This window comes from Physella acuta, unplaced genomic scaffold (genome assembly GCF_028476545.2).
Source record: "Physella acuta isolate Inbredline_101_S28 unplaced genomic scaffold, ASM2847654v3 ptg000622l, whole genome shotgun sequence".
Lineage (NCBI taxonomy): Eukaryota > Metazoa > Mollusca > Gastropoda > Physidae > Physella > Physella acuta.
This window is the reverse complement of record NW_026732141.1, coordinates 1,084,602-1,100,835: the sequence shown is the minus strand read 5'-3', so window position 1 is coordinate 1,100,835 and position 16,234 is coordinate 1,084,602. Positions and strand designations below refer to the sequence as shown.

Genomic DNA, 16,234 nt, shown 5'->3' with positions numbered 1-16,234 from the left:
CAGCTAGGTTCATCACAGCAAGCATTCAGCTAGGTTCATCACAGCTAGCATTCAGCTAGGTTCATCACAGCAAGCATTCAGCTAGGTTCATCACAGCAAGCATTCAGCTAGGTTCATCACAGCAAGCATTCAGCTAGGTTCATCACAGCAAGCATTCAGTTAGGTTCATCACAGCAATCATTCAGCTAGGTTCATCACAGCAAGCATTCAGCTAGGTTTATCACAGCAAACATTCAGCTAGGTTCATCACAGCATTCAGTTAGGTTCATCACAGCAAGCATTCAGCTAGGTTCATCACAGCAAGCATTCAGCTAGGTTCATCACAGCAAGCATTCAGCTAGGTTCATCACAGCAAGCATTCAGCTAGGTTCATAACAGCAAGCATTCAGCTAGGTTCATCACAGCATTCAGCTAGGTTCATCACAGCAAGCATTCAGCTAGGTTTATCACAGCAAACATTCAGCTAGGTTCAGTCAGCTAGGTTCATCACAGCAAGCATTCAGCTAGGTTCATCACAGCAAGCATTCAGCTAGGTTCATCACAGCAAGCATTCAGCTAGGTTCATCACAGCAAGCATTCAGCTAGGTTCATCACAGCAAGCATTCAGCTAGGTTCATCACAGCAAGCATTCAGCTAGGTTCATCACAACAGCATTCAGCTAGGTTCATCACAGCTAGCATTCAGCTAGGTTCATCACAGCAAACATTCAGCTAGGTTCATCACAGCAAGCATTCAGCTAGGTTCATCACAGCAAGCATTCAGCTAGGTTCATCACAACAGCATTCAGCTAGGTTCATCACAGCATTCAGCTAGGTTCATCACAGCAAGCATTCAGCTAGGTTCATCACAGCAAGCATTCAGCTAGGTTCATCACAGCAAACATTCAGCTAGGTTCAGTCAGCTAGGTTCATCACAGCAAACATTCAGCTAGGTTCAGTCAGCTTGGTTCATCACAGCAAACATTCAGCTAGGTTCATCACAGCAAACATTCAGCTAGGTTCAGTCAGCTAGGTTCATCACAGCAAGCATTCAGCTAGGTTCATCACAGCAAACATTCAGCTAGGTTCATCACAGCAAGCATTCAGCTAGGTTCATCACAGCAAGCATTCAGCTAGATTCATCACAGCAAGCATTCAGCTAGGTTCATCACAGCAAGCATTCAGCTAGGTTCATCACAGCAAACATTCAGCTAGGTTCATCACAGCAAACATTCAGCTAGGTTCCTCACAGCATTCAGCTAGGTTCATCACAGCAAGCATTCAGCTAGGTTCAGTCAGCTAGGTTCATCACAGCAAGCATTCAGCTAGGTTCATCACAGCAAACATTCAGCTAGGTTCAATCAGCTAGGTTCATCACAGCAAGCATTCAGCTAGGTTCATCACAGTAAGCATTCAGCTAGGTTCAGTCAGCTAGGTTCATCACAGCAAGCATTCAGCTAGGTTCATCACAACAAGCATTCAGCTAGGTTCATCACAGCAAGCATTCAGCTAGCTTCATCACAGCAAGCATTCAGCTAGGTTCAGTCAGCTAGGTTCATCACAGCAAGCATTCAGCTAGGTTCAGTCAGCTAGATTCATCACAGCAAGCATTCAGTTAGGTTCATCACAGCAAGCATTCAGCTAGGTTCATCATAGCAAGCATTCAGCTAGGTTCATCACAGCAAGCATTCAGCTAGGTTCATCACAGCAATCATTCAGCTAGGTTCAGTCAGCTAGTCTCATCACAGCAAGCATTCAGCTAAGTTCATCACAGCAAGCATTCAGCTAGGTTCATCACAGCAAACATTCAGCTAGGTTTATCACAGCAAGCATTCAGCTAGGTTCATCACAGCAAGCATTCAGCTAGGTTCATCACAGCATTCAGCTAGGTTCATCACAGCATTCAGCTAGGTTCATCACAGCATTCAGCTAGGTTCATCACAGCAAGCATTCAGCTAGGTTCATCACAGCAAGCATTCAGCTAGGTTCATCACAGCAAGCATTCAGCTAGGTTCATCACAGCAGCATTCAGCTAGGCTCATCACTGCATTCAGCTAGGTTCATCACAGCAAGCATTCAGTTAGGTTCATCACAGCAAGCATTCAGCTAGGTTCATCACAGCAAGCATTCAGCTAGGTTTATTACAGCAAACATTCAGCTAGGTTCATCACAGCATTCAGTTAGGTTCATCACAGCAAGCATTCAGCTAGGTTCATCACAGCAAGCATTCAGCTAGGTTCATCACAGGAAGCATTCAGCTAGGTTCATCACAGCAAGCATTCAGCTAGGTTCATAACAGCAAGCATTCAGCTAGGTTCATCACAGCATTCAGCTAGGTTCATCACAGCAAGCATTCAGCTAGGTTTATCACAGCAAACATTCAGCTAGGTTCAGTCAGCTAGGTTCATCACAGCAAACATTCAGCTAGGTTCATCACAGCAAGCATTCAGCTAGGTTCATCACAGCAAGCATTCAGCTAGGTTCATCACAGCAAGCATTCAGCTAGGTTCATCACAGCAAGCATTCAGCTAGGTTCATCACAGCAAGCATTCAGCTAGGTTCATCACAGCAAGCATTCAGCTAGGTTCATCACAGCAAGCATTCAGCTAGGTTCATCACAACAGCATTCAGCTAGGTTCATCACAGCTAGCATTCAGCTAGGTTCATCACAGCAAACATTCAGCTAGGTTCATCACAGCAAGCATTCAGCTAGGTTCATCACAGCAAGCATTCAGCTAGGTTCATCACAACAGCATTCAGCTAGGTTCATCACAGCATTCAGCTAGGTTCATCACAGCAAGCATTCAGCTAGGTTCATCACAGCAAGCATTCAGCTAGGTTCATCACAGCAAACATTCAGCTAGGTTCAGTCAGCTAGGTTCATCACAGCAAACATTCAGCTAGGTTCAGTCAGCTTGGTTCATCACAGCAAACATTCAGCTAGGTTCATCACAGCAAACATTCAGCTAGGTTCATCACAGCAAACATTCAGCTAGGTTCATCACAGCTAGCATTCAGCTAGGTTCATCACAGCAAGCATTCAGCTAGGTTCATCACAGCTAGCATTCAGCTAGGTTCATCACAGCAAGCATTCAGCTAGGTTCATCACAGCAAGCATTCAGCTAGGTTCATCACAGCAAGCATTCAGCTAGGTTCATCACAGCAAGCATTCAGCTACGTTCATCACAGCAAGCATTGAGTTAGGTTCATCACAGCAAGCATTCAGCTAGGTTCAGTCAGCTAGGTTCATCACAGCAAGCATTCAGCTAGGTTCATCACAGCAAACATTCAGCTAGGTTCAATCAGCTAGGTTCATCACAGCAAACATTCAGCTAGGTTCATCACAGCAAGCATTTAGCTAGGTTCATCATAGCAAGCAATCAGCTAGGTTCATCACAGCAAACATTCAGCTAGGTTCAGTCAGCTAGGTTCATCACAGCAAGCATTCAGCTAGGTTCATCACAGCAAGCATTCAGCTAGGTTCATCACAGCAGCATTCAGCTAGGTTCATCACAGCAAGCATTCAGCTAGGTTCAGTCAGCTAGGTTCATCACAGCAAGCATTCAGCTAGGTTCATCACAGCAAGCATTCAGCTAGGTTCATCACAGCAGTACATAGATTCACTTTGATCTAACCTACAGCACAATTATTTCTTAGATCTATCACACATTACAGGGATTGACCTCAATCTAACAGGCAGCATTTATTTACCTAGATCTAACTGACAGCATATTATATTTGCCTAGATCTAAATGGCACCATATTTTAGCCTAGATCTATCACAATGATGAGGACCGAACCTTGTTAGATGGGTGGGCTACGAAGTTGAACGACTGTTGAAAGCAAATTCACATTTTGGTCCGTCTAGTGACAGTATGGGAATGGACAGATGGGTATGGACAGATGGGTATGGGCAGATGGGTATGGGCAGATGGGTATGGGCAGATGGGTATGGGCAGTTGGGTATGGGCAGATGGGTATGGGCAGATGGGTATGGGCAGATGGTGATGGACAGATGGTGATGGACAGATGGTGATGGACAGATGGGTATGGGCAGATGGGTATGGGCAGATGGGTATGGACAGATGGGTATGGGCAGATGGGGAAGGGCAGATGGGTATGGGCAGATGGTGATGGACAGATGGTGATGGAAAGATGGGTATGGGCAGATGGTGATGGACAGATGGGTATGGGCAGATGGGTATGGGCAGATGGTGATGGGCAGATGGGTATGGACAGATGGGTATGGGCAGATGGGTATGGGCAGATGGTGATGGACAGATGGGTATGGACAGATGGTAATGGACAGATGGGTATGGGCAGATGGGTATGGGCAGATGGGTATGGACAGATGGGTATGGGCAGATGGGTATGGACAGATGGTGATGGACAGATGGGTATGGACAGATGGTGATGGACAGATGGGTATGGGCAGATGGGTATGGACAGATGGTGATGGACAGATGGTGATGGACAGATGGTGATGGACAGATGGTGATGGGCAGATGGGTATGGACAGATGGGTATGGGCAGATGGGTATGGGGAGATGGTGATGGACAGATGGGTATGGGCAGATGGGTATGGGCAGATGTTGATGGACAGAAGGGTATGGACAGATGGTGATGGGCAGATGGGTATGGGCAGATGGGTATGGGCAGATGGGTATGGACAGATGGGTATGGACAGATGGTGATGGACAGATGGGTATGGGCAGATGGGTATGGACAGATGGGTATGGACAGATGGTGATGGACAGATGGTGATGGGCAGATGGGTATGGGCAGATGGGTATGGAGAGATGGGTATGGGCAGATGGGTATGGACAGATGGTGATGGACAGGTGATTGACAGATGGTGATGGACAGATGGGTATGGACAGATGGTGATGGACAGATGGTGATGGGCAGATGGGTATGGGCAGATGGGTATGGACAGATGGTGATGGACAGATGGTGATGGACAGATGGTGATGGACAGATGGTGATGGGCAGATGGGTATGGGCAGATGGGTATGGGCAGATGGGTATGGGCATATGGGTATGGACAGATGGTGATGGGCAGATGGTGATGGACAGATGGGTATGGACAGATGGGTATGGACAGATGGTGATGGGCAGATGGGTATGGGCAGATGGGTATGGGCAGATGGTTATAGGCAGATGGGTATGGACAGATGGTAATGGACAGATGGGTATGGGCAGATGGGTATGGGCAGATGGTGATGGACAGATGGGTATGGACAGATGGTGATGGGCAGATGGGTATGGACAGATGGGTATGGACAGATGGTGATGGACAGATGGGTATGGACAGATGGTGATGGGCAGATGGGTATGGACAGATGGGTATGGACAGATGGTGATGGGCAGATGGGTATGGGCAGATGGTGATGGGCAGATGGGTATGGGCAGATGGATATGGGCAGATGGGTATGGGCAGATGGGTATGGGCAGATGGGTATGGACAGATGGTGATGGGCAGATGGGTATGGGCAGATGGGTATGGACAGATGGTGATGGGCAGATGGGTATGGGCAGATGGGTATGGACAGATGTTGATGGACAGATGGGTATGGGCAGATGGGTATGGGCAGATGGGTATGGACAGATGGTGATGGGCAGATGGGTATGGACAGATGGGTATGGGCAGATGTTGATGGACAGATGGGTATGGGCAGATGGGTATGGACAGATGGTTATAGGCAGATGGTTATGGACAGATGGGTATGGGCAGATGGGTATGGGCAGATATTGATGAGCAGATGTGATGGGCAGATGTTGATGGGCAGATGGTGGTGGTGGATAGATTGTGTCAGTAAAGGTAACTGTGTAAGGAGTGGTAACTTTCTCGCCATTTGAAAGTGAGGCGGGGTGAACCTAAAGTAAGTTAAAGATGGATGGGAATAGATTTGAAGATTCCACGCAACATGCGCGGAGACAGACAGACATAGGGCACACTAAAAAAACCTGACAGAAAAAGTAAACAAAAGTTAATTAAATCTAAAATGGTTAATTTACATTTGGTAATTTCAGGGAGCTTGAAATACTCCGTACTAGCTGGCTTCAAATAGTGGGGGTTCGTAATGCCAGGATCGTGGAGACAGCCACTAGTTTAGTCCTTTGGTAAGTGAACAATGTAAGGATGGTAGCCACTAGTTTAGTCCTTTGGTAAATGGACAATGTAAGGAAGGTAGACAGCCACTAGTTTAGTCCTTTGGTAAATGGACAATGTAAGGAAGGTAGACAGCCACTAGTTTAGTCCTTTGGTTAGTTTACAGTGAAGGCTCCACAGTATCATCTTATTTTGCCTACAATATCCACCTTCCAGTCACTTGTAATCGTTGATCTGTCCACAACATACCCAATCTTTGATCTGTCCACAACATACCCAATCTTTGATCTGTCTACAGGATGTTCCACAACATACCCAATCTTTGATCTGTACACAACATACCCAATCTTTGATCTGTCACAGGATGTTCCACAACATACCCAATCTTTGATCTGTCCACAACATACCTAATCTTTGATCTGTCCACAACATACCCAATCTTTGATCTGTACACAACATACTCAATCTTAGATCTGTCCACAACATACCCAATCTTTTATCTGTCAACAACATACCCAATCTTTGATCTGTCCACAACATACCCAATCTTTGATCTGTCCACAACATACCCAATCTTTGATCTGTCCACAACATAGCCAATCTTTGATCTGTCCACAACATACCCAATCTTTGATCTGTCCACAACATACCCAATCTTTGATCTGTCCACAACATACCCAATCTTTGATCTGTCCACAACATACCCAATCTTTGATCTGTCCACAACATCCCCAATCTTTGATCTGTCCACAACATCCCCAATCTTTGATCTGTCCACAACATACTCAATCTTAGATCTGTCTACAGGATGCTCCACAACATACCCAATCTTTTATCTGTCCACAACATACCCAATCTTTGATCTGTCCACAACATAGCCAATCTTTGATCTGTCTACAACATACTCAATCTTAGATCTGTCTACAGGATGCTCCACAACATACCCAATCTTTTATCTGTCCACAACATACCCAATCTTTGATCTGTCCACAAAATACCCAATCTTTGATCTGTCCACAACATACCCAATCTTAGATCTGTCCACAGGATGTTCCACAACATAGCCAATCTTTGATCTGTCCACAGGATGTCCCTCAACATACCCAATTTTTTTATCTGTCCACAGGATGTTCCACAACATACCCAACATACAACAACGAATGGCCCTAGTGGTAACCAACAGAGACAACCGGTCGATGCTGTATTGTGATGGCGTGTTCCTGTTCCACGCGCTCGCTGTGATCCAGAGCCTACATCGCATCGTACACGTGTCTCATAACCCTGAGGTTCTAGAGAAGGAACTCAGGAGAATCATCGCCATACACGTCAACTGCAACCCCACAGTGGGCATAGAATACTTCTCGGTGAGACTTACACATCCTCACACACCCCATACTATCGTCTCTCACACACCCCCACACTATTGCCTCTCACACACCCCACACTATCGTCCCTCACACACCTCACACTATCGTCCCTCACACACCCCACACTATCGTCCCTCACACACCTCACACTATCGTCCCTCACACACCCCACACTATCGTCCCTCACACACCTTATACGATCGTCCTTCACACACCCCACACTATCGTCCCTCACACACCCCACACTATCGTCCCTCACACACCCCACACTATTGTCCCTCACACACCTCACACTATCGTCCCTCACACACCTCACACTATCGTCCCTCACACACCCCACACTATCGTCCCTCACACACCTCACACTATCGTCCCTCACACACCCCACACTATCGTCCCTCACACACCTCACACTATCGTTCCTCACACACCCCACACTATCGTCCCTCACACACCCCACACTATCGTCCCTCACACACCTCATACTATCGTCCCTCACACACCCCACACTATCGCCTCACATCTCCGTCCGCAGCACTTCCGCCGAAAGTTCCACGTCCTGCTGCTGGAGAGACTGAAGACGACTATTGACGACGAGAGGATCCGGGTGTGGAACGTGCTACTCAACAAGCTGTGCTACCTGCTGTACGAGGAAGAGTTCAACCTCAACGAGAGTAAGGCCAGAGGGCGCTGTTGTTCCATCCTCTGAGACGTGACGTCAGCCACATACCGACACCAACCATCCGTACACCACCGTGGATAACACCATCCGTACACCAATTAGGTGGACAACACCAGCCGTTGCAACATTGCATGTACACAATCACCTCTGTACACATGTGACCAAAAAACTGAATGAAAAAATTATGACAGATTGTGTCATAATGACAGTCTATCTGCTCAGATACAATGCTCAGATACAATGCTCAGATACAATGCTCAGATACAATGCTCAGATACAATGCGTGTGTTTTTTTTATTGATGTATTTGAACTTTCGTTTTTATTAGTTCACTATTAGACATGTATTGCCACTATTTAGGACATGTATTTCTACCACCTAGGACATGTATAATGACTCTCTAGGACATGTATTACGACTCTCTAGGACATGTATTATGACTCTCTAGGACATGTATTACGACTCTCTAGGACATGTATTATAACTGTCTGACTTCGTCTACAATTTGTCAAAAACTAATTGGTAAAGTCTGACACTGAGGTTTCTATGAATCCAATCAATTCAGTCTAGATCATTTAAATGCTAAACCCAAAAACGCAATCAATTTTTTGCAAATAAAATACTGCTTAATCCTCTAACCAAAAAAAATAATGTATCACTTAATACAAACGACCAATGTCAAGAATGAAAGATTTTAAAACTTGGTAGTGTAATTCAATAAAACGAAATTATGTATTCTTCTTTATTTTGTTTTTAATTGCTATTGATATGTCTTGCTATTAATAGGTTATTTGTTACTTTTGGCTACAAGAAAAAGCGCAAAAAAAAAGCTAAAAAAAAGAATGTCTCGTGTCTGAGAGTATTCCTAGCACCACTCGATGTGCGCATTTTTCTCATGCCTAAAGACGGAAATGTGAACACTGAACACCAGGAAGTGACGTCAAGCAGGAAGCGCAATTTTTTAGTGCTTCATGTTTTGTTTTTTGTAAACAATTTATAACAACTAAGCATCTACAGGTTTTTAAATATTTTATAAGTTTTTTTAATGCGATAAATGTGTTTTGAGCGGTGAATTTTAAGAGATTGAGCGTTAGAGAGAGCTAGGGTTAGCCTACATATATCGCCAGCTACAGGTAGTCTAAGTATATCGCCAGCTACAGGTAGCCTAAGTATATCGCCAGCTGCAGGTAGCCTAAGTATATCGCCAGCTACAGGTAGTCTAAGTATATCGCCAGCTACAGGTAGCCTAAGTATATCGCCAGCTAAAGGTAGCCTAAGTATATCGCCAGCTATAGGTAGCCTAAGTATATCGCCAGCTACAGGTAGCCTAAGTATATCGCCAGCTGCAGGTAGCCTAAGTATATCGCCAGCTACAGGTAGCCTAAGTATATCGCCAGCTACAGGTAGTCTAAGTATATCGCCAGCTGCAGGTAGCCTAAGTATATCGCCAGCTACAGGTAGCCTAAGTATATCGCCAGCTACAGGTAGTCTAAGTATATCGCCAGCTGCAGGTAGCCTAAGTATATCGCCAGCTACAGGTAGCCTAAGTATATCGCCAGCTACAGGTAGTCTAAGTATATCGCCAGCTACAGGTAGTCTAAGTATATCGCCAGCTACAGGTAGCCTAAGTATATCGCCAGCTACAGGTGTTTTGTTGGATGCTATCCTCACGAAAAAAAAAGCGCCTTTAAATTCTAAGAGACTTAGCATTGTGGATCCTAGCCTGCTTGGTGTGTTCCTGTTTACTTGAGTTCGAACCTCGGAAATTGCAGCTCCGGCATGTCGACTGACAGCAATGTGGACTATCCGGAATTCTGCACCTTCACTGGACTCAAGAACTGGTTAGTCGAACCCTCCCCCCCCCCCTCCCCCCACATTCATCAAAATAATGTACTCAGTACTCACAACACTTTTTTTTATTGAAGTCATCAAAATTAGGATTCACAAGTCATAATTAGGTTTCACAAGTCACAATTAGGTTTCATAATTCATTACTAGGTTTCAAAAGTCATAATTAGATTTTACAAGTCAAAACTACGTTTCACAAGTCTTAACTTTCTTTCACAAGTCATAACAACATTTTACAAGTCAAAACTAGTTTTGACAAGTGACCTGAGCTAAAACGTGACTGAGTTAAAACCCTGCTCCTGTATATTGTCGGCAGGGAGCTAGACATCCTCAACTCCAGCTGGTTGGAGCTGGTGGGTGAAGACAACAGTCGACGTGCTGAGACAGCCACAAGCTTAGTGCTGTGGTAGGTTCAACCCTAGGCTAAGTCTGAGTCTGTCTGAGTCTGTCTGTCTGAGTCTAAGTTTGAGTAAGTCTAAGTCTAAGTGTCAGAGTCTGTGTCTAAGTCTGTCTGAGTCTGAGTGAGTCTAAGTCTGAGTGAGTCTAAGTCTGAGTAAGTCTGAGTCTGAGTCTAAGTCTGAGTCTACGTCTGAGTCTGAGTGAGTCTAAGTCTGAGTGAGTCTAAGTCTGAGTCTACGCCTGAGTCTAAGTCTGAGTCTGATTCTAAGTCTGAGTCTACGTCTGAGTCTAAGTCTGAGTGAGTCTAAGTTTGAGTGAGTCTGTCTGAGTCTAAGTCTGAGTCTGAGTCTAAGACTGAGTCTACGTCTGAGTCTGAGTCTAAGTCTGAGTAAGTCTGAGTCTAAGTCTATCTAGTCTGAATCTCAGTCTGAGTCTAAGTCTGAGTCTGAGTCTAAGTTTGAGTAAGTCTGAGTCTGAGTCTGATTCTAAGTCTGAGTCTGAGTCTGAGTCTGAGTGAGTCTGAGTCTAAGTCTGAGTCTAAGTCTGAGTGAGCCTGAGTCTAAGTCTGAATCTAAGACTGAGTGAGTATAAGTCTAAATCTGAGTAAGTCTGAGTCTAAGTCTGAGTCTAAGTCTGCCTGAGTGTGAGTCTAAGTCTGAGTATAAGTCTGAGTGTGTCTGAGTCTAAAAAGATCATCTTATCTGTGCTCAGATCATGTGCCCCAAATGAGTCAATAGAGTTGTTGTTATCCCCATCCAAGGTGGCAATCATCCAATCATAGCGTCATCCAGTCATACCGTCATTCAGTCGTCCAGTCATCCAGTTATCCAGACATACAGTAATTCAGTAATTCAGTCCGGTTTATTCACGAAGTTGGACTTTTTGCCTAAATCCTCCACCATATTTTCAATTAAGAACGAAGAAGTAGAAGAAGAAGAAAGTCATATCGTCATCCAGTCATCCAGTCATCCTGTCATCAAGTCATCCAGTCATCCCGTCCTCCCTAGGTTGTTCGACAACATCCCCAACATGCAACAACGTTTGTCCAACAAGATCCCCATGTCATCCCACCGTTCTCTGCTCATAAGTGACAAGATGTTCCTGTCCCACTCCTTCAAGCTGATCGGTGGCCTGGAGAGGCTGGTCCACGCCTCACGCGACCCCAAGCAGTTGGAGAGGGAGATGAAACATCTCATCCGCATCCACACCCACAGTAAGCCGCCAGTCGGGGACCAATACTTCAAGGTATGATTCAACACAGAGACTCCCTTAGTACTGTCTGTTTGTCTGTCCCTAGATATCAATGGCTACAGGACATTACCCCCTGGATATTTCCCCCCCAGACATTTCCCCCCCCCCCCGTATTTACCCCCCGGTGCAATTACCCCCCTGTCAATTACCCCCCCCCCCCCCCTGGGGGAATTACCCCCCCCCCCCCCCTCTCAAGTTAAAATCCTAACTCTAACTAGAATTTTATCCCTATACACTACTTTAATCCAAACCTTGAGAAAAAGACCAAAACCTAAGCATCCACCTTAGCCTAAAACTTCACACAAAACCAAAACCAAAGCTAGACACAACCCTAACCCTAAAACTAGCTCTAACCCTAACCCTAACCCTAGCTCTAATTCTAACCCTAGCCCTAACCCTAACCCTAACCCTATCCCTATCCCTAACCCTAACCCTAGCCCTAACCCTAGCCCTAGCCCTAACCCTAGCCCTAACCCTAGCCCTAAAACCTAACCCTAACCTTAACCCTAACCCTAACTCTAGCCCTAACCCTAGCCCTAACCCTAGCCCTAAAACCTAACCCTAACCCTAACCCTAACCCTAACCCTAGCCCTAACCCTAGCCCTAACCCTAGCCCTAAAACCTAACCCTAACTCTAACCCTGTCCGGGGGGGGGGGGGTAATGTCCTACTGGGCGGGGGGTAATTGACAGGGGGGTAATTGACAGGGGGGGTAATTACTCTGGGGGGAAATGTCGGGGGGAAATATCCGGGGGGTAATTGACAGGGGGGAAATGCCCTGTTCCCGATATCAATACTTTACGGTAAGATTCATCACAGAGACTCCCTAAGTACTTTCTCTATTTTTTTTTGGTCTCAATATACATAATGGGTTTACATTAGTTTATATATATATATATATATATATATATATATATATATATATATATATATATATATATATATATATATATATATATATATATATATATATATAAGCCGCTAGGTAGTGTGTCAGTCCTTCCCAGAGTCTTATAGTTAATCATCTCTAGAGCAACTTTGTCTTCGTTTTTTCAAGTTGAAGAATGTGGTCTTTTTACAACCTTTTATTTAACTTACTTTCTCTGTCTGTCGTCATAGATCGTAAATCTCGAGCATAATTTCGAGCACTTGTAACTGACAGATTCGTTACAAAGTTGGCACGCGCGTCTAGACTTGAAGACTATGCAATCTGACATTAATTACATTAAAGCTTGTTATTAAAACGTTTTTTATGAAGTTTTTAAAGAGAAATTGCATCATTAGTTGTCCTTCAATCCATTCTTATCGCTAAAGTACCATTATATATATATATATATATGTTACGGTCAAAGCCCGAAGTCGGCCAATGCTAGGATTGGCCGGCCAATCCGCGCATTGGCCAATATCGCCTCCCATAGGTCGGTCAAAGTCCGAAACTTTGCTTGATTTCGGCCTTTGGCCGGCCAATCCGCAGACTGGCCATGGTGGACCGGCCAAAGTCTTAATTAGAAGATCATCTGGCTAGAGACGACCGGCCAAAGTCCGAATTAGAAGATCATGAGCAGATTTTTTTTTATGCCGTAAGGATCATGAAATTAAGTCTTTATTGATTATTAATTAAAGTAAATGATGGAAACATTAAAAAATTTTATTGTACTATAGTCTCAATCAATCAATATTATCATTTGTTACAACAAGTTGAATTTTTATGGCATTTAGAATTACATAGCAGCTTGCTATTTTTACACTTGCAGCGATTTGTTGTGCACTTAGTTGTGCGATTGAAGCGAGTATAGCCTTGGCCCCCGGTCAATGATTGTGAAGATGCGATGGTTCGTAGTGATTTTTCCTCAGTGCCAACTGACGACAATAAGAGCAGTTTTTCGTGAAGAATTGAAAACTCACTTCTAGCATACAGTTGTTTTAGAAAACCATGTTCCGTTCCTAATTTGTAGAAACCGCCCTCGACGCTCATGACAACTGCAATCACGCTTGGGGGATCACCGTGACCTCTGCCAACATCTGGAAAACGGATGCGTACATTGTCACCCACTTCACCATCTTTAAATTTTGTATTTGATGTTTTAAGCATCTTAGCACCTTGAGTTTGCAAGCCAGTATGAGCTGCTGATCTGTGTTCCATGATGTCTTGTTTGTTGTGACACAATCTGCAGGTAATGTTCCCTCCGTACCCTTCGTCTGCTTCATTGGGTATTCCACACATAGCATGCACATCGTTGCCATGGGATCCAAAAGAATGAGCTGCACTACAATGTTTTTCACAAACTATATAGAATCGGTCGGCCACATTATTGTCACGCAACTGGTCTGGGCGTTCCGCCACGGCAGCAGATGTGTTAGCTTAGGATGTAGTTGCATTTATGGCAACCTCCATTTCTTGTTCAATGTTCTCAAGATCTTCCTCAGTAACTATTTTATCGAGAACCCATATATGGAAACTAACATTGATTTACATTTTTTTTCTTTTGACAGCCATCTGCTATGTCTGTCTCATGGTCTGACGGCCCTTTTGATCCATGTCGCCTTGCATATAGAATGCTATACAAACAAGAGCTAAACAATACGTTACTCTCAAAGAAAACGCACCCAGAATAATGAAAATGCGATCACAACTTAGTCTAGATAGAACATTGGCCAGGACATCCCGGCCAGTGTGGATCCTGTGGCAACGATGTCCATGCTATTTGTGGAATACCCAATGAAACAGACGAAGGGTACGGAGGGAACATTACCTGCAGATTGTGTCACAACAAACAAAACATCATGGAACACAGATCAGCAGCTCATACTGGCTTGCAAACTCAAGGTGCTAAGATGCTTAAAACATCAAATACAAAATTTAAAGATGGTGAAGTGGGTGACAATGTACGCATCCGTTTTCCAGATGTTGACAGAGGTCACGGTGATCCCCGAAGCGTGATTGCAGTTGTCATGAGCGTCGAGGGCGGTTTCTACAAATTAGGAACAGAACATGGTGTTCTAAAACAACTGTATGCTAGAAGTGAGTTTTCAATTCTTCACGAAAAACTGCTCTTATTGTAGTCAGTTGGCACTGAGGAAAAATTACTACGAACCATCGCATTTTCACAATCATTGACTGGGGGCCAAGGCTACACTCGCTGCAATTGCACAACTAAGTGCACAACAAATCGCTGCAAGTGTAAAAATAACAAGCTGCTATGTAATTCTAAATGCCATAAAAGTTCAACTTGTTGTAACAAATGATGATATTGATAGATTGAGACTCTAATACAATAAAACATTTGAATGTTTCTGTCATTTACTTTAATTAATAATCAATAAAGATTTAATTTCATGATCCTTACGGCATAAAAAAAAATCTGCTCATGATCTTCTAATTCGGACTTTGGCCGGTCGTCCCTAGCCAGATGATCTTCTAATTAAGACTTTGGCCGGTCCACCATGGCCAGTCCGCGGACTGGCCGACCAAAGGCCGAAATCAAGCAAAGTTTCGGACTTTGACCGACCTATGGGAGGCGATATTGGCCAATGCGCGGATTGGCCGGCCAATCCTAGCATTGGCCGACTTCGGGCTTTGACCGTAACATATATATATATATATATATATATATATATATATATATATATATATATATATATATATATATATATATATATATATATATATATAACATTTTTCTAACGTCCCACACAGTCCCTCACACTCCACATTAAATCCACTCACACAAACCACACAACGCCAACTGACGTCCCACACAGTCCCTCACACCCCCACATTAAATCCACTCACACAAACCACACTAACGTCATCTGATGTCCCACACAGCACTTCCGGCGAGAATTCCATGTTTTCTTACAAGAGAGATTTAAAGCCCAGGGCGATGACGAGAGAATCCGGATCTGGCAGGTTTTGGTGGACAAGTTCTGTGACCTGATTCATGAGGGGGAGCTACACGTCATCAAGAGGGAGCAGGAGAAGAGAGGATGCTGTTGTGTACAATGACACAGGACATTGTATACAGTGACACAGGACATTGTGTACAGTGACACAGGACATTGTGTACAGTGACGCAGGACATTGTGTACAGTGACACAGGACATTGTGTACAGTGACACAGGACATTGTGTACAGTAATACAGGACATTGTGTACAGTGGCACATGACATTGTGTACAGTGACACAGGACATTGTGTACAGTGACACAGGACATTGTGTACAGCGACACAGAACATTGTGTACAGTGAGACAGGACACTGTGTACAGTGATACAGGACATTGTGTACAGTGACACAGGACATTGTGTACAGTGACACAGGACATTGTGTACAGTGACACAGGACATTGTGTACAGTGACATGGGACATTGTGTACAGTGACACAGGACATTGTGTTCTGTGAGACAGGACATTGTGTACAGTGACACAGGACATTGTGTACAGTGACACAGGAAATTGTGTACAGTGACACAGGACATTGTGTACAGTGACACAGGACATTGTGTACAGTGACACAGGACATTGTGTACAGTCACTTGAGTCACACAGGAAATTGTGTACAGTGACATATGACATTGTGTACAGTGATACAGGACATTG

The 16,234-nt window shown here is 44.4% G+C and overlaps 2 protein-coding genes across 2 annotated transcripts in view; both read left to right on the top strand.

The window, feature by feature from the left end:
* The window catches only part of LOC131948085 (globin-like), a 28,686-nt gene extending 19,839 nt beyond the window's left edge, over positions 1–8,847 (top strand). The window contains exons 3-5 of the mRNA XM_059309591.1: positions 6,012–6,101; positions 7,217–7,454; positions 7,993–8,847. Coding sequence (XP_059165574.1) covers positions 6,012–6,101; positions 7,217–7,454; positions 7,993–8,166 — 502 coding nt within the window. The 3' untranslated portion in view covers positions 8,167–8,847. The remainder of the gene's footprint in view (positions 1–6,011; positions 6,102–7,216; positions 7,455–7,992) is intronic.
* Positions 8,848–9,740: 893 nt separating this feature from the next.
* Positions 9,741–15,717, top strand: LOC131948093 (globin). The gene is made up of 4 exons (XM_059309604.1): positions 9,741–9,979; positions 10,303–10,392; positions 11,393–11,630; positions 15,465–15,717. Exons 1-4 carry the CDS (start codon positions 9,918–9,920, stop codon positions 15,639–15,641), a joined length of 567 nt encoding a protein of 188 aa, XP_059165587.1. The 5' UTR covers positions 9,741–9,917; the 3' UTR covers positions 15,642–15,717.
* The last annotated feature ends 517 nt before the right edge of the window (positions 15,718–16,234 follow it).

Bases quoted from the DNA above. Each gene is read 5' to 3' on its own strand.
- LOC131948093 (XM_059309604.1), top strand. From the start codon at position 9,918: ATGTCGACTGACAGCAATGTGGACTATCCGGAATTCTGCACCTTCACT. The intron at 9,980-10,302 runs GTTAGTCGAACC...TATTGTCGGCAG, and splicing joins TTCACTGGACTCAAGAACTG to GGAGCTAGACATCCTCAACT. The intron at 11,631-15,464 runs GTATGATTCAAC...TGTCCCACACAG, and splicing joins TCGGGGACCAATACTTCAAG to CACTTCCGGCGAGAATTCCA.